Here is a 25,305-nt window from a genome sequence, read left to right on the forward strand (position 1 = left end):
CCAAAATATCTTGGTGGAAACGTTTACTATGTTCATCACTTACATCTCTGAGGAGGTCCAGGAAAAACCCCAAATATGAGTGGAGAAAATGTATTTTCAAAGACATATTACATCCCATAGCTCTGTATGAAGTAAGAAGTTGACTAACAATATCATGGTAATCGTCGGATTTTTTTTGCCGAGAAAACTTTTGCAAGCGTCTTTAAATAAAGCCCAAGCTACTTTCTACATTATCTAACATTGAGTTAAATACACCATCTTTGACCAACTCTATTATTTGGAGACTAAAAAATATTCTTTCTTTAATTTTTCCTTCACTTACACTCGGAAATTTCTGCCTGATGTACAAAAATCCGGGACTATCCTTCTTCATTGCTTTTATCAAATTTTTTCATTACTGCTAGCTTCATATGGAAAGGGATAAAGATATTTTTTTAGGTTCAACTAAGGGTTCATGAACAATATTTTTCCCATTTGGAGTCAAGTTGTCTCATTTCTTCCACTCTTTGGTAACATGATGTTTAACCCTAGCTTGGCTGTCCCATTCGCAAAGAAAACACATGTACTTACTATGGCCTAAATGCATGCCTAACAAAATAGCTATAACTTTCAAATCACCACATATGTTCCAGCTATATTTTTTATAATTTATTTTTTCAGCTTTCCTTTCCAGCCATCCTCTTAAATATACAGAACAATTAGTGCATACTATATGAGGAGCCCACGTCTTACCCTGTTTACAAATTTTACACTGAAAGTACAAATGATATGCTTCTTTAATTAAAGGTGTAATGTTTTCATATTTGATTTTACGATAAACTCACCACATACAGAAAAAAAGGCATCCCCATCATTTACACAATTTCAAAGCATTATGACACTGCACTGTTAACAAACTTCAGATAGCAGTAAGAATGAACAAAATTAATTCACTCCTAGTGCTTAACACAAGCAACACAGCTATGTTTTCAGCTACAGGTTTTGACCTGCACAGACATGATTAATCTTGTCCATGCAGGCTCACTCTTCAGTATTAGATATGATGTTATATATGTAACAACTATGATATGATTTAATTCTTTGTCTAGTACTGTTTATTTATAGCTTAAAAATTATGTTAACAAAGTTAAACAATAAAAAATGAGCTAACAAAATACAATATAGAAGCTTAAAATGCTAACTATACGTTGAAAAATGAAAAAAATCCTTTAATTAAAATTAAAAAATTTTTCAAAATTGGAGGATGATAGAAAGATTCTGAGTACATACTTGTTTTCAGCATCAAAAAACAGATTAAAATCATGTATTGCATGTTAGGAAACAAAAATTATGTTTACCAGTGTATTCATTCAGTTCATACACGTTGTTGAACATGCATAATTGATTGAAACTCCGCTAACCAAAGCAGGCACTGAACCTATTGTTGTGCAGTCCACTCTTCAATTGACTACTACTGACTAAAATTGGATTGTGAGTTGGCTTGCCTGTGCATGCCTATTCTGCTGACCTTGAAAGTATGCAGAACAAATCTGAAGATATTTCTTGCTGATTGAGTCTACGCTTAAAAGTTATGACTACTGGCTTTCTAAATATGGGCCATTACTTTTGGATACCTTTAGCCCGTACACTCTGGTATACATTGTATGTATTATAGTAACTATAAAACCATCAAATACAAGTGAATAAAAGGTAAGAACATTTATCAAATATACCGTTTTCAAGAAATATTTTCATTCTTGCCAAAATAATTATTTTATATACAAATTAAAAACATTACTATTTATACATTTTAAATATCAGACCAGAATATATTTATCAAATAATTATAACCTCCTGTCTTTATCATAGCAGAAAGTTTTCTCTGTCAAATTTGATTAGTTGTGATAAGGTTTATTATCTGTTTTAACTGCATTTTGTGTTTAATAATTGCTATAATATATATTATTTTTACATTCAATTATTTTTGATAAATTATATATTCTCCCAGCTACTGAAAAAGAGAGTCTCATAAGCGGCTTTGTTTGAGAGCGAACAAGTTACAACTCCTTCATCGCATTAAACCAAATAATTGCCTTAAATAGCGATCATAAATGGTCGGCGGTACTATAACATTGATCATATGACAAATGCTAAATATAGCAAATGCTGAACTAAGGCAAGTGCTATATAAAGCTGATCATTTGGCAAACCAAATTAATCGCTTATGATCATTTGTTTGAAATCATCAAATTTCATATTAATATTTATTAGAGTATAACTCTCAAAAAGAGGTTAGACCAAATTTTTTAAATAAGCCATCAAATGGCTTTTTCCATTCAGTGACAATTTGCACAAGCTGATTTGAAAAATGAGAAATGTTTAAAAATATGTTAGGTCTTTATGAAACCATTTAATATTAATAACCATTTTTGATTCTGTAATAAGAAATCATACAGTTGACTTCATACTCATTTGAATATTTTATAATTAGCTGGAAAATGATTTTTAATCTTCAATTTTGTCATTACTAAGATCTTATTTGTTTTATTGTATTTTTCAAATTTATAAGATATTCATTGCATATGTAAACTAACAATAACTTTAAGTTTAATGTTAACCTGTGAACAATAAAACTTACATTTAAATTGTTTGTGAGAATGTTAGAAATGGTGATAAAATACTACTGCAACCAAATCACTATAGAATAATGTACATAAGTGTCTGATGCCATAGTACTGAGCTAAGAGAAATAAATCTCTGACAGCGTAACCTAGTCTTCCTGTTCTTTATATTGTGTTTCTGAAAATAAATTTATGTTACACTGGCTTAATGTGAGGACAAAAAATGAGTTTAATGTCCTATGACCAGTTAAAATGTAATGGTAATGATTTACCAATTTTAATCATGTTAAAAAAAGTGATATGCTTCACAGTAATATTATTCAACAAACACAACACAAATTAGATCCACAAACAATGGATTTATTCAATTTTAACAGTTCCATTTCATTTAGAACAATAAATAATAGTGAAACAGATTTTATGGTCATACCTAATAAGTGCAAAGTTCGATTGTCTGCCGCCTGCAAGAGGAAAACCATAAATCTTTTCAGTTGTTTCTAATGATTCAATTAAGCCATACAATAAGTCTGACAAAATATATTTTTTAATTCCATTAGTTTCTTCAGCAGCCTGAAAAAAATTATAATTCAAAATATAAAAATTGAGGTCTCCGATACAAGTTACTTCAGCAAGCTTATTCTGAAAAATCCTACAATCCAAAGTGATAACTGTAGAAAATGTTATGAAGTCATCAAAATTATAGATGACATTACAGGAGAATGCAAAATATTAGCAGTCATAGATTAGATGGAAGTTAAGAGATAACTGCAAAAATTGTTCACCAAAAATTAACAAAAATGTTTAACCTAAACTCACAAGAAATGCCGTAATAATAATATACAGCTCAATTAACTCCACAGAACAACAAAGCAAATATATACTGAATCAAAACATTACTCAGTTACTAAACTACATTACTCAGTTCTTAAACAGTTTAACTGTTTCTTATAAAATAGAATAGATATAACTGAAACAGACAAAAAATATAAATACCAATTTTCATACCCAGTCATTTTAATTTACCAAAAAGATAATGAAAAACCCTTAAAATGAGTATCCGAAAAGATCTGTAAAAAAAAAATTCATGTTGGAGTAGTACCAATATGTAGCACACGGATTGGAACGAAATTTAATAATGTAATACATTTTAGTACTGTATTTGAAAATTTGAAGGGGAGAGTTTATAATTCAAAAGTAAATAAATGAATTAACTATAGGATTTAAGGTATTATATGCTACAATAAAAAGTAGTACACAAAAGGAGACATTAACTATACTCTAAAAAAGTAAGTAAAATATTTATTGTGAAGAGGAAATATTGCCTTAGATCATTAAATAAATGAGTTAAATGGAAACAAATGGTTTGCACTTTTCTAGCTTTTAATTTTTCCAATAAAAACTACTTTTTAACATTAGAATTTTATCTCCTTAAGAACAGAAGTATTGTATTATGGCTCTCATCAGATGAGAGTTTTGGTTGTAGACTACATTGTAAGCTAACATTTTCTTTTACAAATAGACTGATCACATTGTAGTCTACATTATTTGACAGCCAGCAGTTCTTTTTCTAATCTCATAAATATAATTTACGAGAATAAGTTGAATGAGATGTATGTTTTAATATGGGATTTCTTATGAGTCTAGGTTAAACTTTATTCCACTGGGCTGGTCTAGTGGTTAACTGATTTTGAAGTTGAGAGTTCTAAGGCTCAAATCCTAGTAAAGGCAGTTACTTTTGCAAGGATTTGAATACTAGATCATGGATACTGGAGTTCTTTGGTAGCTGGGTTTCAATTAACTACACATCTCAGGAATGGTTGACTTGAGTCTGTGCAAGACTCATTTATAAGACATTTATATGACTGTCATTTATAATCATACATATCATCCTCTGAAGTATTACATTGTGGTGGTTCCACAGGGTAAACAGAAAAAAGAGAGGTTAAACTTTTGTAATTGTTGGTTATCAATTTTTGTAGTTACCTCATAATTTTAATTTTTTCCTTCCCATGTAATCTATGGATGCTAATATACTTTGCATACTCCTGTAATGTGATTTATTGTTTCATTGGTTGTATGAATTCCTATATTTATCACTTTGGATTGTAGGGTTTCTCGGAATATACTTTGGTGTTTGTACTATTTTTTTTATTGCTTCATAAGTGTTTTTAATGGGGTTTTGCGTATTTATGTTTATTTTTAATTATGTAATATTTAAATTAAATTATTTTATACTGTGGTTAAATTAAAAGTATTATTATTATTTATTGTGTGAAAAACATAATAATTTATTATTTATTAATGTATTGCACTAATTTTTTATTTCACTGAGCAAACAGAAAGTATTATTTAAAGTACTTTATTTTAAAGTATAATTTAAAATAATATAAAAAATCAAATCGCCAATAGTTTCCAACTATTTATCCACTTTAGTAGCAATACATTTCTGTAAACTGAACTCTTCAAATTACTAAAATGTTTAGAATAATAAATTTTCTGTTAATTAAAAGATATCTCTTTTAACTGGAAATAAATGGGCTAATGTAAGATTAAAAAACAATAAATAATATTATTAATAGGTGATCATAATCAAATGTTGTAATTTTATGTTCAAGAATAAAGATTAAAACATATTGCATATTATATCAGAAACTCGAGCAGCTTTGATTGGTTATACAATATTAAATATACAATTTATTAACGTTCTTAGTTCATTAGCATAATAAAATGTTTTGAAATCTATATAGAATAGACAGGACTGGTGATAAGACATTTGCTTAGCTGCAAAGAAAGTCTTATTTGTATGTCACAGATACTATGACATCACTGCAGAAGATCATAGATTACACCAGAAATTTAAACCATCCTCCTTCAATTGCAACAGTAAAATTTGTTTTTTTTTCATATCCCTATTATCCTAGCATCTACACCTGGAAGTATACTATAACAGGATGAGAATTGCAAGTTAATGGAATAAAAATTCTTATAAATCATGACTCAATTTAAGGCAACTATCACTAATCAAAACACACTTATTATGGAAAAAAAATTAAATACACTCACAGTTGATTCCTGGTGTTCACTTTTTGCATTATATTTACTCAGAACAGCAGGTTTCTCACAATGGCTTGTAGAGTATACTTTTGTAACAAATCGACTTTTTTTACCAACTGGGAATGAACTGTATTCTATTGTACACGATCCAAATATAGAGTTCTGAAAAAAGTAACATAAATCATTCTAAATTCAAAGAATAAAACTTCAAGAAAAATAATTAACATTATTATATGTTTCAAACAAACATTAACTTTTAACAACATTACTAAATTCAAATCATGTTGAATTAAAATTCAGGTATTTTCAGTCTTTTTTGATAATAATAATCTTTTTTTTTAAATTAAAATAATTCAATAAATAATCCCAATTATTTTTATTCACACCAGTTTGAAGTACTTTAGTTAACACATTCAATTAGGAAATTATGTATTATGTAAAAAAATAAAAAACAGAGTAATAAAAAAATACTTAGCATTTACAAATAACAAAATAATTTTTCAAATTACGAGTATATTACTAACAGGAGTATGTTCAGATAGAGGAAATAATTATGAAAAAATATTATTTATAAAAATTTTTTTAGTTATACTTTCATATTAGTGGCTGGTAAACCAAAATACAAGAAAACATTTGTGGTTCAACCTAGAAATATGTCAAATATTTTTTTATGATAAAAAGTGATACATTAATTTAAATTTTTAAGTTTGTAGTCAAGAATATTGAAAGGATACATGGCTATAAACCTAGGAACAATCTAATACTTTTCACAGGTGATTTCTATCTTGAGTAATTAATATTATGGCCTTTCAACTGGATTATTAATATCTGTATTTATAGTGGGATGCATAAAAGTGACCTTATTATTTCAATAAGACTGTAATACATTAAATATTAATAAGAAATATTACATTAATAAAAGCTTATTATCAGCCAAGGAAAATATGTTTTCATTATCACTGTCTAGAGGTAAACTGTGTTAATAATCATATTCTCATGTAGATGGCACTTCCACTCAAAACTATTTTTGCTCTTTACAGATCTGGAAATACCATATAAAACTTCCAGTTCTCTCATCCCTCATCCATTCTCAGAACTCAGTTGGGTTGAGGATAATGATTGCCCTGAACATCTCATAAAAAAAAGCTATTTATATTATAGTGGGGACCAGCCTGTAGAGTCATCATAACATTAGCTAAAATTGCAGTAAATCACTGATTCTCCAAGAAAGTTATTAAATGATTGTGTGCCTAGTCCTCTGGTGAACTTTACAGGTTTATTATTAAATAATATGATACAAATCATACTAGATCCATTCTTAGATTATACAACATAAGTGTTCTAAATATACACAGTACGTCTGAAAAGTTCCTAAACTAAATTTATGTAGTCGATACAAGTAGCACCATCTCTCAGACAATGAAGGAACTATGTAGTACGATGTCTGATGAGTGTGTGAACAAAATTTCATCACATTTCGTCACTCCAGTCTCGAGTTATATTCAGCCGCGTACATTGTGTTCGTGTGACCTTGTGTGAGCTCACGACATGGAACAAAGAAGCGTGAAAAAATTTTGTGTTCGACTTCAAAAATCTTTCATTGAAACTTATTCTATGATACAGCAAGCATTTGGTGATAAAGCCGCGCCTTGTACAACAACATTCATGTGATGGAAGCAGTTTAAAGACGGTGGAGAGTCACTGGATGAATGAACGAAGTGGGAAGCCATCAACAGCTGTTCACGATGAAAATGTTGCAAAAGTGTGCGCTCTTCTACTTGAACAACCGCATCTTACCCTCAACAGAAGGGCTAAACATAGGTAAAGATGCAGTACATACAATTCTAACAGAAAAAATGAATCACCGAAAAGTGTGCTCTCGTTTTGTTCCACACTTCTTGATCAAAGAACAAAAACAGATGCGTCTTTCTTGTGCTCAAGACTTTGTTGCAACTACTGATAGCGACCAAAATTTTTTGCAAACAATTGTAACTGGGGATGAAAGCTGGTGCTTCATATATGATCTGCAAACAACAAGTCAATTCACTGCTTGGTTGAATCCTGAAGCACAAACACCAGCAAAAGACAGGCAACAAAAATCATGAGTAAAAACAATGTTGATTGCATTCATCGACTCAAAGGGCCTGATTCATCATGAATTTGTTTCAACTGATCAAGCCATGAATTCTAAATTCTATTTGTAAGTAATGAAATGCCTGATACGTAGCATTTGTCAAATCCAGCCCAAGTACTGGGATCCGGACAGTTGGACTCTCTTGCACAACAATTGCCCTGGTACACATGGCAACAGTTTTAACATGTTATTATGCTGTAAATCAAATCACTGTCTTATCCCACCTGGCTTGGCTCCAGCAGACTATTTTCTGATCCTGAAACTCAAGTTGATGATGAAAGACCGCTTTTTCGACAATATACCGGCCATCCAACGGGCTTGTATTGAGCAGTTGAAGGCGATCCCACAAAGTGATTTCTCCAGAGCGTTTGACAGGCTCTACCGATGCTGCAATTGGTATATAACTAGAGAAGGGTTCTATGTAGAGGTCTAATTACTGTATAATATATTCAGTAATCTGAAAAGTCGATCCTTTTTAAGAAAATGGATTACATACATTGCACTAACAGTCTAGTAATATTGGTTTGAATTTACACTTAGATTGTAATGTGCTCTAAACTCAAAGCAGTATAATTTTTAGTACATCCTTTCTTGCAGATACAGATTCTAATTCTTATTAAGAGTAGGTAGTTGAGCTGAAATAATCAGATAGATAGGAGTAAACAAAAACATTTCTTTATATCTGTACTTTTATGTAGAACATAACACTACTTCTAATCTTTCTCTGGGTAAATTATTATTAATTTTTATTAGTAAATATTATAATAAATATTCTTCATTATTTCACCAAAATAGGATCAGCCTAATTTTAGACTATCCAAAATTTCTACATCTTGCCATGACTTTATTATGAACAAGACCCAACATTTCCTTCTTTTAAAAATTATTTTTCTTTTTTTACACTAACTAAAAGTTTATAAAAAAAAAACTGGAATATTATCAGAGAAAAAAATTCAAATTAAATTTAAACATGAATATGTTTGTTGACTAACAAGCATATTTAAACAATTATTTTTTAAATGTCCGCTTTACATTAACATAATAGTGCAAAAATATATCATATTAAATATAAAATATTACAAATGAATGGTAATAGAAATGTATAGCCATAATTAAAACAATGAATAAAAAATAAAAATAATCAAGAAAGTTCAAGCTTCGCTCAAATAATGAATGAAAGGTAGATATAACTCATTGGGTAAATAATTTTTATGTCTGAACTTGTCATCCATCAGTAGTGTTGGCTGCTCTTTCTCTCTTTCCAGTTGTAATAATTAACATATCTGATCAGGAGATATAAAGGAGTATAAAGGGGTTAAATTATTATTAGATATTTGTTTGACAAATGAAAGGGATCATGATCATTCTACCTCACATTTATGTGATACTTAAAAATAAGTTTAGTGATGAGTACCTACCCTCAGTTCTGTGTGTAAATCTGCACATCATTTAGAGGAAATTTAAATTAATTAATGTTTGTTAGCCAAACTTTTAGTTAATGAAGGCAAACAGATTGAAACTGAAACGCTTATTTGAGACAATTTGCAAACTACTATCAGGGAAATCTCTGAAAAACTTGAAATAAACCTTCCTGAGAGCTGGAATAAGTAATTGCAGTATCAAAGAACTTAAATGAAAAATAATACTTCACTTTGTATAACTCAGTGAAGAAATTACAGGTAAGAAATTCAAGTTAATTTTATATATTTTTTTTTAAAACTACTTCATCGACCTCTATGGTAGAATGTTAAGTGTCTGTCTTTCATCAAGGTTCTGAGTCTCAAATCTCAGCCAAACTTGGCATTTTTTCACATGTTACAAAATTAATAAATATGTGTGTGTGTGTGTGTGTGTGTGTGTGTGTGTGTGTGTGTGTGTGTGTGTGTGTGTGTGTGTGTGTGTGTGTGTGTGTGTGTGTGTGTGTGTGTGTGTGTGTGTGTGTGTGTGTGTGTGTGTGTGTGTGTGTGTGTGTGTGTGTGTGTGTGTGTGTGTGTGTGTGTGTGTGTGTGTGTGTATGCGTATGTGTGAAATCAAGTTAGATACAAAAATTCATCATCAAAAACAAAAAATAAACTAAAAAATTGTAGTCAAATGTAAAATTACAAACAAGCTGTATTTTTTTAAAGAATAAGGCATAAAAACTGCAGTTGTCTAAGAGATGTACAGGAAATCACTAAATGATATGAGGTACTTATGCATTAATGTGGTGTTCCTCAAACATAAATAACAAAGAACATCTCCTCCCCAGCAACTATCTTATATTGAAGACTTTCACAGCAATACACCAGCTTTAATAGCTGAAATTTTGCATAGCACATATCTTAGGATTGCCTGGGTTTCTATAAATATTCTTGGGATTCTACATGGCTAGAATCCCAGCAAAAAATTATAAGTATATTTCAGCTTCTGAGAACAGAAATAAATTTTTGAATTTCCACTCTAATTATATTGGATGCATAATGAATATTTGGCATTAACACAATATATTATAACTTTCTTCAGCATTCAAAAACAGCTTTTCCTCCAATGTAATAAAAGACATTAAATTAAAAAAAAAAAAAAAAAAAAACATAAATAAAAACAGTACAATTACTGAAAATACCAAACAGTAAAAAAAAATAATAATAAACAATAATATGATTTCATGGAACCAGTAAGTGATGTGAACATAAAAAGAATTTTATCATAAATTATGCTTAAACAAACCTCTTTAGACAAAAATGAATAAGATTCACGAAGTCGAGAAAGATTCACTTGAAATGAATTCACTAAAGCTTTCTTCATATTTTTAGACCACTCAGGTTCATTGCTTTTGAACTTAACAATTTTAGCCTATTAGAAACAAAAAAAAACACACACAATATAAATTAAAATATCAATGATTATTATTACTATATTATACTCATGTTATATTTTTATAAAATTATATGCTATTTCACTTTAATTAAATTATAATGAATAATGAACCACGAGTATTGTAATTAACACACAGTACAAATATTTAATAAAAATTAATTTGTTATAGATGATAATTTTTATTTTTAAGTAAATTAAAATGAAGAACTAACAATTATAAAACATTTTCTTTATAAATAATGAAAATTATACATTAATTTATTTATAATCTCTTACCAATCCTTCATTAAAATACACAAAAAATGGTTCACTCAAAGAAGACGCTTCAGCTGGAGCAGTTTTAAACACATTCTCATTTTCATTTTTTTTTTGCAAGTCACCATCATACACATAATACTTAATGTTTCTCAGCTGTAAAAGAAAACATAAATATATAATGATAATGGGTCATCATAAAAATATATTTAAAAACTTCTTATAAGTCTAATTAAATACTTAATCTGTAAACCTTGATACTTACTACTTATTAAACCTTATTATAAATTTATTTACATACTCATATTAACACTATTGTTAAATGAATAACACATTTTAAAAATAAGATATTATTACACTTTAAAAGGAGGACCTATCTAAATATTGATAAGGTTATAAATATTACATTTATTGAAAATTTCACTTCTAATGTTCTAGTGGAATATAAGAAAAAAATAGTTCTCTGAAAAGATCTTCTGAAAAGTATATTTCTAAGTTCATAGAAAATTCACTTTTCAAATTTTCTTTTCTGAAAAGTGTTAAGTTATAATGAAACATTGGTAATTTGAATCTAAGAAGCTAATAGATATAAATGAACTAACAAATAATAAGGGACCGATAAAATTATCAAAGTTTTGAATTACTGGATTAAGCTAAATTTGCCAAAGTAATTTGAATGTATCTTTCAATCTTATATACATATTACATGTCTACCTATATGACTGTATTACAAGTCTTTATCTTAAGTTAGAGTACAATATGTTTATCATATCATTAAAAATTAACTAATAGTGTAAAAATTATTTTGTTTCTTAAAATTAAATTCAATTAATTACTGTAAACTGTAAAAATTTATATAACTCACAGTGGTATTTATTAATTAACGGCAAAGAACAACATTATTTTAGTCTGATTTTTCCAATTGTGGTTATTTTCTGCTTACTTTATTCTTAACTAAAAATATACTTGAAAATAATTCAACAGTCAATATCCTTTTTATCTTAAAGTACAAACATAAATTCTTAGGATTTTCAATTAGTATTTTTGATGTTAATTAGAGGAATTTGTTTAATATCTTCTCCATCCTTGACCTTTTTACTTTCACAGTTTCAACTTCTTCCATTTTCTTATGATGTATCCCACCAACAACTCAGTTGTATGTTTGATTTGTTGGCAAAAATATCACTTTATCCATAATGACAAACAAACAAAACAATATAATAGAATTTACTTCCAATATTTTATTAATTTCCATCACAATTACAGAAGACAATTTGGAACTGGTTTTACTATTTTAACTACATTAACTTAATTAAAACTGAATTCTCTATTTCTTTAAACTATAAATCTAAAAAAGATCCAAATTACTGTATAATCTTTCCTTTATATTTCATAAAATATATATATATATATATATATACATAAGTAACAAAATTACCTGAAATCTTCTGTACGTATGTTCCCCTGATGTTGGGTCACTAATTACCTCTGCTTTAATCTTGTACATTGAACCAAAAGGGGAATCATTATCTTTTCTAACTTGAACATTGCTTTCATAGTCATATATGAGCCTTCCTGGAATGCCATCTAAAAAAATGAATATGTCACATTAAAGATAACATTAAAAATAAAAATAATACATAACTATTATAAATAAATATAAAATATTATTTAACAATTTATAAATCAGGTTTAGATCATAAAGGATTTTTAAAAAAATTTGACAATAAAAAATATTCAAAATATGTCAAATTTATTGTAAGATAAATTTGACATATAACAATTATTTAAATGTATGATAAATTATTGCATGTAACAATATAAACATAATTATATGGGAGTATTGTAAAAATAATTGGAACAGGTTGGTAGTTTTAAATACCTTCCTTCCTTTTTCCTGTTTAGACTCCAGGAATCACCATCAAGTACTACTTAAGAGGAAGAATGAAGATGATATGCATGAGTAAGTGAAGTGTAGTCTTGTACACTCTCAGGTCAACCATTTCTGAGATGTGTGGTTAAGTGAAACCCAACCACCAAAGAACACTGGTATCCATGATCTAGTATTAAAATCCACATAAAAGTAACTGCCTTTACTAGGACTTAAATGCTGGAACTCTCAACTTCCAAATCAGCTGATTTGCAAAGACGCGTTCACCACTAGACCAACCCAGTGAGTAGTTTTAAATACGTTGGAAGCACAATAAAGTTTGATGGAAGTTCACTGAGGAAATTAGAAACAGCATTACTAATTAAATTTTCTTAAAAAAACATGCTGTATGTTATACTTTCTTGTTCAGTTGGTTTCCTGTATATGTCTATGTCAAATTTATTATTATTCAAATTTTTATTAATTTTTATATCCAAATAATTAAGACTATTGTTATTTTTGCAGTTTAAGGTAAACTTAATATTATCACCTAAATAGTTCATTTTTTTAATTATTGTATTCTCTTCATTGTTAAGTTGCTGATTATAAATAATTAATATATCATCTACATATCTCTTGTATAATATAATTTGGTGTTTGTTAATTATATCAGTTAGCATAGTGTTTTCTAATTCATTCATAAAGATGTTAGCTATAATGGCAGAAAGGGATGATCCCATAGCAAAACTTTTTTCTTGTAGATAATATTTATTATTAAATTTAAAAAAATTATATTTAATACATAATTTTAATAAATTTATTATTTCATATATTATATTTTTATGACTAATAGTTCATTTTCAGTTAGAATCAAAGAACATATTAACTGTATAAATAAAGAAAATAAAGAGACCTTTCTAACTTCACGAAACATATTTTTGAATATAAACATCATTATAATCAAAACAATTTTTATTGATGTATTAATGATTTTTAAAAAACCAAAGTTTTACAGAAATTTTAAATTTATTTAAACAATAACAAACTGATGAACAAACAAACTGAATTCAATAACGACATTCTACTTAAAAATCATAAACAGTAATTAATGATTATTAGGTTGGCCAAATTGCTTTCATTTCATATTATCATAACAATTGAGACAATTTATTTTACGCACATGTTTATACTTTCACTTATGACTGTTAGTACTAAAACTAATGTACTTTTAATACATGACGATTAGTTGTTATGAATATAAAATTTTGATTATTTTGTTTTAAATGTATATTGAAAAAAACAATTTTTTTAAAATATTTAATCATATGAGGATGGATGAAGATCTGAAAGTGCTTGAATAGGTTTTAACATTTTATATTGTTGGTAAACTGAACCTTCATTATTTATATCTTATTTTAGAATTACTAATGGTAAAACAGCTTTCAGCAAGGTTAGAATCTGTTTATAGTAAAAAGTATACTTATTAATTCTAAGAAACAGATTTGCAAGATGTTTTGTTTAGAGTGTGGCGGTATAATTTGCAGAAATATGGATAATAAAGAAAAGAGAATTTTGATAACTGGAAAGTTTGAAATGTGGCTACAGAGAAAAATTCTAGGAATCAACTTGCGAGAAAGAGTAAGTAATGATCAGGTCTTGACAAACATAAATGAAAGTAGGAGCATGACTAAGAAGAAAAACTAATTGGATAGACCACATTCTAAGACATGACTGTATTTAAAACGTAATAATTGGAGAAAGATTGCAGGTGTGAGGGGAAGAGGTAGAGGGATGGCAGGAATGGTGGATGATTTGAAATGAAACAGGATACCAAAATTTAAAAGAAAAACTCAATACAGACCAGAGCATGAAGAATGCTGTTTCTTGACCTATCAATAAATAGTTCCACTAAAAAAGAAAAATAATAAGGGGTGAATTAATAGTAAACTGTGATTAATAGAATTAACTAGATGCATATTTATTTATTATTACTCTTTTTATTATTAATATATAATTTTCAATCATAATGAGGCTGGTAATACTATTATTTTGTAATAATATTGCATTTTTTATAACTGTTATTATAATTTAATTAAAGTGTACACATTTGATTAAATGTATTTATAACTTTATTTTGTTACTATTGTTTTTGTGTCCTGCTGTTGATACTATTGTAATTATTATTCATTTATTTTTATGTTATTTATTGATCATTATTTTTTACCAAAATTTTGTTTCAATATCTACGTATTTTATTTATTGATGTAACAATGTCAACCCTACTGTTTTGATATCTTTTAATGTATCACATAAATAAATAAAGACTGATATAAGAATTGATTATTACACTATCCATAAAATAATAATTTAAAGATTCATTGAATAATAAACCTACATCTATATGCACACACACACACACACACACACACACACACACACACACACACACACACACACACACACACACACACACACACACACACACACACACACACACACATGCACACACACACACACACACACACACACATGCACACACACACACACACACATGCACACACACACACAACATATATATAGTCCTCCACTATTTAGTGGTGTAGGTTGTATAAACCTAGCAACATTTATAGAATAATACAAATTAAATTGAAAAAAAAATTCCAAAAAATAAACACAAAACACACTAAAAAAATAAAGGTAAGAATACCAACAAATAATAACAGGAATAAGTAACAAATACATAACGAAATTTGAAATGAAATACTCACATGAAACATTAATTGATGAGGCTAGCAAAACCACCAACAACTCTGAAAGCAAAAATAAACATTATTTACCAAATTTACTTGAATACAATTTGCTACCCATCATTGAATAGTACTTATATATACTATTATACAAAGAGGAAGAGGGTTTTTGTTTGTTAGATCAACAAAAACTACTCAATCAATCGCAATCCAAATTTTACCAATGTTTCTTGGCATAACTGAGAAGGTTTTTGGATGTATTTCATTTTGAAAAAAAAAAATACATATAACTTATTCAGCCATTTCACAAAGTACAGAATTAAAACATTCTTACCTTACTTTTTTTTTTATTAAAGTGCTTTAGGGCATAAGCCCACCTTATGCTCCTTAGGGCATAAGGTGGGCTTTTAAAAAATATTAAAAAGTAATATTTTTTTATTTTTTAAACATTTTTTTGATCTTCAGTAAATATTATTCAGTAATATTTTTTCAGTAATAATTTTTATATTTACTCAATAGATAACATGATACATTAAAATTTATATAACAAATATTAGTTCATTAATAAAATAAAAAATAAAAAATTTAAAACATTATATTAAAATTTCCTTTAACATGCTATCTATATGTTAATACAGTATTGTACTCAATAGCATGTTAAAGAAAATTTTAATATTATAACGTTTTAAATTAAATTTTTTTTATTTTTATTGACAACAAATATTTGTTCTATAAATTTCAACATATCATGTTATCTATTGTGTAAATGTAAAAAAGTAAAATTTAAAAAAACATTACTGAAGTAGGCTTCTGGCTGAAAATGCTTTAATGAAAAAAAAGTAAGGTAAGAATGTTTTAATTCTGTACTTTGTGGAGTGGCTGAATAAGTTTTATATTATATAATTAGTTAGATTTTACATACAGAGGAGATATGGACTACAAAAAAGAAAAAAAAATTAATTTAAATATATATATGTAGCAGTGGAGATTTGCCGGTTGAAGCACAAACCTTAATTAATTGACTTAATTAGCTGTAAACTGTGAGTCTTTTATCACTGTGTGAGCTGGGTTGAACTGAATGATTCAAATCAATGAAATGAATAACATTATAAAAATAATAGAATTAAATTTACATTAAATAAAATAATATTAAATAAATTAAAAAATCTCTGTTTAACAATAACAGGCTTCCTGTGAGGACTGTGTGTAAGGCTACAGTGAAAAGATATGTGAGCACCTCGTGGGAGGCTAGATGACCATCAATCATGACCATCAACTGGTAACAGAGTGCCTCTGGGTTGCTGTTTTGGGAGGTGCAATGGTGTGCTCTTATAATATCTCTGCAAACAATTGTTCGATTTTCAAAATTCAAATGGGGTATTTGTTAGTAGGTTGAAAACTAACTTTTGCATGCATCAGGTAACCTATCGATCTAACAGATCATGGTTATTCGAAAATCTATAAGTATTAATTAATTAATTAAAGTATATAAAGTTTGTCTGTTTGTTATTCCATCACGTGAGAACTGATTAATTACTTTCAAATTTGCAGGATTAACACAAATGTATTATCCCAAGGAAGGTTTTAGTCCTAGCCTCCTTGATGGTTAAAAGATTAAAAATATTCTTATTTCTTCTCCTGCAAGGAGTGTAAAATTAAAGTTGTGGATTAAAGATATTCATTAAGGAAAAAATAGATTAATCCTTTTACGTCATTATATTTCTGCCTCCATGGTAAACAAGTCATGAATGTTTGATCAAAAATGTGGCAACTAAAGTACCACACCTTTGATGAAAAATATATATATAAAATAAATAAATAAATCGAATGAATTCATAGCAAGATAATGCTACCGGTCCCAGAACAAATTGGCCGACAAAAAAAAATTAAACTTTAAAAATACGAGAAAAAAGTGAATATTAGAAAAATTCATATAACAGTAATATAAAATTCATATAACTAATTAATAATGTTCTGTACATATATACTGGCAAATTCTGGCGCATGTTTAATTTATTGAATACACTGTATTCTTTGCACATTGGCAACAATAAACTATCCCACGACGAATGATGTGTAATAGTGGAAGATATCATAACAATGCCACACTAAAGTACCTACATAAGTATTATTAAGGCTTTGGTGGTACCTTTGTTTTATGACTTAGCTATGTGCATGTTCAATTTATTGAAAACATTACATTAACCATTATTCACTACATTTATTTTTATAATGATACCATGAAACAATCCAAAATGTTACGACATTTAAAATCAAGACATCCCAAACTAGAACAGAAACCATTTGAAAAATTTGAACGACAAAAACAAGAATTTAATCTCTCCAAAAGAAAAAATTTAAAGAAACTTTTATTTAAAATAAATCACAGTTTAAATGTTCATATGTAATTGCACTACATATATTCAAAACAAAAAAATCATTCACAACAAGAAAATTTAATTAAACTGGTGTAAATTGTTGTTTGCAATGAAATATTTGGATCCTCAGTTGCAGATCAGATCAGATCAATTCCTCTTTCAAAAGATACGATTAGTCATCAAATTGAAAATCTGAAAATCAAATCTCTATCTGAAAATACTGAATACCAGTTATTAAAAATATTAGAGAATCACCAATGTTTGCCATCCAGATCGACGAATCATATTTCTAGAATTGCTATTTTACTCTGCTATATGCAGTAAATTGACTATTCTTCTGAAGAAATTAAAGAAGAATTATTATTTTGCAAAGATTTAGATTCCTAAATGACAAGTTCCAAAATTTTTGATTCATTGAATTCATACATTAATAACAATTCCTTAAACTGGAAAAATTGTATTGGTCTGTGTACCGACGGAGCAGCAAATATGACTAGGAAACATTGCAGAGTAACAAAAAGGATTCACGAAATCACTTCTCCTGACATATTAGTAACACTGCATAACACATTGCCAGCACTTAGCAGTTAAAAATATGTCACCTGAACGATGTTCTCCTGGAATTGACAAAAATTGTTAATTTTGTAAAGAAAAGTTATTTTAACTCTCAATTATTTACCATTCTTTGTCAAGAGGTAGGAGCAAAACACCAACATTTCTTAATTTATGGAAAAGTAAGATGGCTCTCACAAGGAAAAGTGCTTACCAGACTATTAATTAGGACAGAAGTGGAGATATTTTTGGTAGAAAAACAGTTATCAAAATGATTTTCCAATATGTATTGGACTGCAAAACTGGCATATTTAAGTAAAATATTTTCTATAAAAATGACTTAAATTTAAGTTTGCCAGAAATAATGACATTTAAATTTCTAAAAATTATCGCATTTAAAAAAAAAAATTAAATTTTGGTTAAAGCAACTAAATAATCCTGATGTATTTAATTCTTATTACAATTTCATTTCTACACAAAAGGAATTAATAGTTGACAATAAGTCAACATTATAGTATATTTACATACATTATAGTATAGTTGATAAGTCAACATTTACAATCATTATATGATGGATTTGAAAAATATTTCCCTATAAACATAAACTTGCAAGAGATGAATTTATGGATAAGAATCCTTTTATTGAGAATAATTGCAATAATATAAATTTAAGGAAAGAAGACCGTGAATATCTCTTGGAACTGAATTTAGACATAACATTAAAAAATAAATTTTTAATTATGAATATAATAATTATTATAATATTGTTTTGTTGTTCACGCTTAGAAATTATATTAATTAAAATTATATATATATATATATATATATATATATATAATGTAATTTTAACTACTAATAAAATAAAAATATTATTATAAATATTTTTTTTTTTGCTCATCGAAAAATCTAAACTGGGTCTGCCGGTCCCTACATATTTTTCAATAATTTTACCAGTCTGCAATAAAAAAATTTGACATACACGAAACTAGCCGTCCAGTCTTAAAATACTGTATTCATTAAAAAAGACAAGTGTAGTTACAACATAAGGAATTAGAAAATATATATTGTTCAGTGAATTAATTAGCTATAGTACATTAAAAAATGAGAAAAAATTAAGAGTATTTTTATCTTGAGCATTGTAGAATTATTTATTTCATACTCCATAATCACTTTTTTTATTCATAAAGATAGCTCATTTTTATCATCTAACTTAAATTTTATAAAGTAAAGGAATTAAAAATGTTTCCCAACTTTCTGAAAAAATGCTAATTACTTTACAATTTGGATTTAATACTTGTGTACTTCTTCATACAATAAAAATTATCTAAACAACTATTTCAATAATGTATTTTAGAAATTCACTTATTTCAATAAAAAAAAAAATACAAAATATTACTCCAGAACATTACTGAAAATTATTTCATTTTTTATTTTGTTAATAGAACATCATGGCAAAAATATAACTATATCATTTTTTAATTAATCTTATTTTTCTAATAAGATAATTCAAAATAACAATCCTAAAGGATAAGAAAAGTTAGCAATTTTACAATTTTTAAATATATAAGCAAGGGCTTCTAAGAAATATTTAATATAATTTTTTTAATTAATCACGGGTTAAATTAATAATTAGGTGAATAATAATTTAACGATAGAACATTTTTAGAACTGAAAATATTCATTCATGAATATTTTCAGTTCTAAAAATATGTTACTCTTTGCTGTTGACCACTGTTAATCACTGCTACTCAGTAAAAACTTTTTGGAAAAGAAGTTTAAAAAATAATTACAAAGAAAAGAATAGTTGCAAAGTAGATAGAATTAATAATAGCTTTTTAAAATTAAAATATTTATTATTCTTGTACATCAGTATGATAAAATGTGGCTTAACTTATTTCAAAATAAATTTAAAGGCACTTCCAAAAGATTCTTACGAAGTGAAGATGCAGTTCCTTGTCAATGCATAACTGAATAAAATGTTTAATGGAGATGGTGGGGATAGTATTTATTTGAAATTGTTGGAAAAAACATTTAATATGTGTTCAAGTAATAGGACAAGTTTAACAAAAATAATAATATGGAAAATAAAACATAGCTCAAATATATAGCTTGATCACACATAAAGAGGTTTCTTAATTAATCAATTGAAGAAATGATTACCAATTGTGACCTCCTTTAATATATTGTCACCAGTAATATTACTTAGGAAGTAGTGTTATATTTCTGAAGAAATCTACGTTAGGCATTTCCTTGTATTTAAAAAGTGTAAAATTTTTTAATATATATTTTTTAGTTTATTTTACATTTTTATTAATAAAAAAAAATAAATTAAAATTAAAAAAAAATTATACAGAAAAAACTATTCCATTTCCTCTTTAAAGTTTGACTTCACAAGTTTTTACTTATTTTATAAAACTACAAACAATTTTCTAACCCTTAATTTTGAATCTTTATCATGTTGATATTTAAAGGGCAATAAAAAAGTGTCACTTTTTATTTTTTAAAAATCATTAGTGCTTTTTGAAGTTGGTTATATTATTTTTTTAATTTATTTCGTTTAAGCGTTTTTGAGACTACGCTAATATTTAGAATATGAATAAGCCAACAGAAAATTCTGTCCACCTGAAAAAAAAAAACACTTGCGAGAGATGCAGAGGGAAACATGCACTTTGATTAAAATTAAAAAAATCTGATGAGGACATCACATGACTTCCTTGTATGTCTATTAAATTATACATACATATTTTTTTTAAATGAAAAGTACATAAAATTTTATTTCATTAAAAATTTCTGATATTTATTCATTTGCTTTTTTTTGTTATTATGGAATTATTCATCATCATAAAACTTTTTACAATGAGAGGTTAATAATCATTAATACATCAATATATTTAAATTTAAAAAAATAAAATATGTTTAAAAAAGGAGAGATGAAGTCTGATTCAAAGCAATGCATCTTCCCCAAAGACCCAAATATTTCATTAATTAAAACTTTATTTGGCTATAACTCTGGAACCAATGAAAATAAGTACCACTTATGATATATCGTTGAAAAGCTCTCAATGAGAGCTTATTACTGCAGTTAAAAAAAAGTCCAAAATCCAACCTTTTTTTAGTTTTTGGGCTTTTTTGGGCACTTTTGATTCAGTTGAATGCAATCAAAAGGGGAGGTGCACAACTAGATGTTACAACAGTTCTAAATCCAAAATTTTAACATCCTACAGCTAATCATTTTTGAGTTATGCGAGACACATATACGTCATGCCGAAACTACTCAAAATGGATTCTGGGATGGTCAGAATGGATATTTCCGTTGAAATCTAAAACCAAAATCTTTCGCGACCACAATACTTCCTTTACTTCATACAAGGAAGTAAATAGAAATGCAGAAAAACAATGTAAAGAAACCACTATTAAACATTAATGGAGGGTTTCTGGAATGTGGGAATATATATTACTTTTTACCCTAATTTTGCTAACAGATTTTCTTGAATATTTGTGAAAAATCAATATCAGAGTGACATCAAGGTATCATTAATTATAACAATCTGATGACAAAAAAAAATGAAAATATGTTCACATCGTCTAGATAGAATATACGATTTTCTTTTTAAATTCTTCAGCTGTTAAGCTGAAGAACTAACAACAACAGGATCACCAACTTAACAACTTACAACAGGATCACCATTTTTATTCCTCATACAAAATAAAAAGGAATTATCAAACTGATCTATTTTGATGAATAGTAAGACTTGAACAAACACAAAAATACATATAGATCAAATAGAGAAGCGTTTACTATTTTTAAGCCAATTAATATTATTATATTCTTAATTAAATTATTAAAACTTATAGAAGTGCATTTTGTAGTTAATAAAGAAACTTACTAAGTGGTATACAATACTTGTCCATAGTAATGTCCACTTGTCTTAAGAAAACCTAAAATTAAACTGAAAAGAACTACAGAATACATATCAATATAGCTATTTAAACAATTACATCAAGGTCAATAAAAAAATTGAATTCAAAATTTCCTAAATTATTTATTCATAAGATAAAAAAATTACACATGTATACATAATTAGGCCATTCAATATCCAATTAAAAATATTATTAATAATAATGATGAAAAAATATCTGTTTTTTTTTTAAATAAGATCCAATCAAAATTATTTATCATCTTTTTTTTTTATACCTACTTAATAAACAAAACAATATAAATGACAAGCTGAAAAATTACAATTTTTTTTCTTTTGAATATTAAAGAAAAAAAGTAATCCAATGATGTTCAAAGGTGTCATTAAAAAAAACAACTCCTAATTAGTATTCATAAAATTTGATATAAACAAATATTAATATATACTGCAAAAATGTTTAAAAAAATTATCATAATAATAAATTAATTATATTCATCAAAAATTAAACTAATAATAATATTTTTTTGTGGAGGGAGGTGGAAATGCATTTACACACGTAGTGTCGGGCTCCCGCTGATGGTATTATCCAATCACTATCAGCAGACTACCAACTAAAACCGCCCCCTTTCTACCAGGACTCGACCCGGAACCGTTTAACACATTACTTCCGGTCGAGTCCTCCTATACCAGCCTGAAAAGGTGCTACCTAATTTTCAGGACTATCCAGGTCAATCTTTTTGGCCCTGAGAATGTTGCCGACGAATCGGGCTACACTCTCCCAGCTGCTCAGGTCACGGAACATCATCGCAACCACGTTGTGGGGACTCAGTGCTCCGAAATCCGCCTCTCGTGTCCCTCTATCTGCTGCCCACCGAGCAGATTTGAAAAAGGTGTGCTCAGCGTCGTTCCGTACACGAAGGCAATACAGGCAGTCGGGGGACAGCGCTTTCCCTATGACGTGGAGGTCATAGGGATGTTACAAGGGGTGCGCCTCCCCGATCTAGTTTTATGTTTGACAAGTGAGCGATTGGGATACTTAAGCGGGTGCTGTATGGCACCTTGCCTGATTCGCTCACGCACGTTAGGTAGCTCACTAGGAGCTTTTAGGATTTGGGTCGCGAAACTGATTCGAGGCACAGTAGCCGTTTTTGGCACGGAACATTTGGTCTATGCTCTAGGGCGACCGAATGGGATGGTGGTGGGAGAAATGCCAGTTAACCAAATGACGTGGAGGTAAGCGCGGAAGTACCCGTTAAAAATTCTCCCTTGCTAAAGTAGCAATAGGTATGACGCCGGCGACTACAAGTACTGCAGGCTCGGAGACCGTGAGATACGCAGAAGCGACTCGCAAGGCTGCGGTGCGTTGCACCTGCGCGAGCCGCTTCCGGTTTCTCGCAACTCTTAATGCCTGGGCCCACACTTTCGACCCGTATAAGTTTAGAATGCACCGTGGACATCAGCAATCGCCGTCTGCTGGCCTTCGGTCCGCCGACATTCGCCATAAGCCGGCTGAGAGCAGTTACGGCTCTCGCAGCTTTGTCGGCGGCTGTACGAAGCTGCTCAGCAAAACTGAGTTTCCGATCAATCATCATACCGAGGTACTTTGCGGCCGGCTTGGTCTCGACAACCTCTACCCCAACCTACAGGGAGAGAAGGGTGTCGATACGCTTCTTCGTGATAACTACGATCTCCATTTTGCTGAGGGCTACAGACAATCCATGGTCGTCCAGCCAGGCACCGACTCTGTGCATGGCTCGACTGAGCCTCAGTTGGGCGCGCTCCACGTCGCGGTCGGCGACAAGTAGCGCACGTCATCAGCGTACCCAACCAAGGCAGATTCTTCAGGCATCTCCAGCCTCAGAAAGCCATCGTAGACGGCGTTCCAAAGGTCGGGGCCGAGAATCGACCCCTGCGCCGCCCCTGACGTGATCGTAGTCCTACGCCAGCCTGCCGCCGTCTCGTAAATGAGACCGCGGTTCCTCAGGTATGCGACCACCATTCTGAGAAGGTATTGAGGCACATGGAACGAATGCTCCAGGGCCCGAATCATATCGTTCCACCGTGCGGAGTTGAAAGCGTTTTTTACATCCAACGTAACGAGAAGGACCACACGTCGCGAAAAATGATTGTGGTCCTCTGCTTGCCGCATTGCCTCAACAACCTCTTGAATTGCGTCTAGGGTCGACCGACCCTGCCGGAAACCGTAATGGTTAGGTGACAGGCCACCTGCCTGATTCATCGCCGTAACCAGTCTTTTCTTTAACAACTTCTCCAATACCTTCCCAGCTGCATCGATCATACACAATGGGCGGTAGGAGAACGGCGACTCTGGGTTTTCTTTTCCCTTGGGAATTAGCACAAGACGCGCGGTCTTCCACCTGGCGCTAAACGACCCAGCCTTCAGACATGCATTATACATGCCTAGTAGAAGACGGGGCCTGCAGCGCCCCACAGGTTTGAGTACCTCGGCCGGTATACCGTCGGGACCAGGGGTTTTTTGCCTTTCAGCGCCCGTAGGACTCCCTCCCGTTCCTCCATCGAGAAGAGCAGGAAATCGCCCACGTCGCCGAAGTCCCGCTCAGCACGGACCGAGTGGGCTGGGAACAAACAACGACATGTTCCGCTTTAGCCTCGTCTAGTGCAGCTGGTGACCTCGAGACCACCAATCGCCGAGTTACTATCTTGTAACCCAGCCCCCAAGGGTCTGCATCCACGGTCTCCGTCAGTTCTCTCCAGCAGCGTGCCTTGCTCAAGTTGGTGGCTTGACGGAGCCACTTCTTTGCTGTCTTATACTCGGCTTACCTGGCATTTGCATCTGTGCGATTGCTTGCACGTTGCGCCACCCGTCTTAGCGGGTGGTGATTAGCACCCTGCTTAATCCGCTCACGCTGATAGGTAGCTCACTAGGAGCTTTTAGGTAACGAGGTCACTAAACTGTTTTA

The 25,305-nt window shown here is 29.7% G+C and overlaps 1 protein-coding gene across 1 annotated transcript in view; it reads right to left on the reverse strand.

Annotated features, from left to right (window-relative positions):
* LOC142319401 (vitellogenin-6-like) overlaps positions 1–22,379 on the reverse strand; it is a 98,897-nt gene extending 76,518 nt beyond the window's left edge. Inside the window, exons 1-7 of the mRNA XM_075356643.1 lie at positions 22,334–22,379; positions 15,538–15,579; positions 12,338–12,486; positions 10,921–11,055; positions 10,495–10,620; positions 5,664–5,816; positions 3,031–3,170 (exon numbers count right to left, since the gene is read on the reverse strand). Of these exons, the coding sequence (XP_075212758.1) occupies positions 3,031–3,170; positions 5,664–5,816; positions 10,495–10,620; positions 10,921–11,055; positions 12,338–12,486; positions 15,538–15,579; positions 22,334–22,358 (770 nt within the window). The 5' untranslated portion in view covers positions 22,359–22,379. The remainder of the gene's footprint in view (positions 1–3,030; positions 3,171–5,663; positions 5,817–10,494; positions 10,621–10,920; positions 11,056–12,337; positions 12,487–15,537; positions 15,580–22,333) is intronic.
* Between the last annotated feature and the right edge of the window lie 2,926 nt (positions 22,380–25,305).

The sequence above is a fragment of the Lycorma delicatula genome, chromosome 2, assembly GCF_047948215.1.
Source record: "Lycorma delicatula isolate Av1 chromosome 2, ASM4794821v1, whole genome shotgun sequence".
Lineage (NCBI taxonomy): Eukaryota > Metazoa > Arthropoda > Insecta > Hemiptera > Fulgoridae > Lycorma > Lycorma delicatula.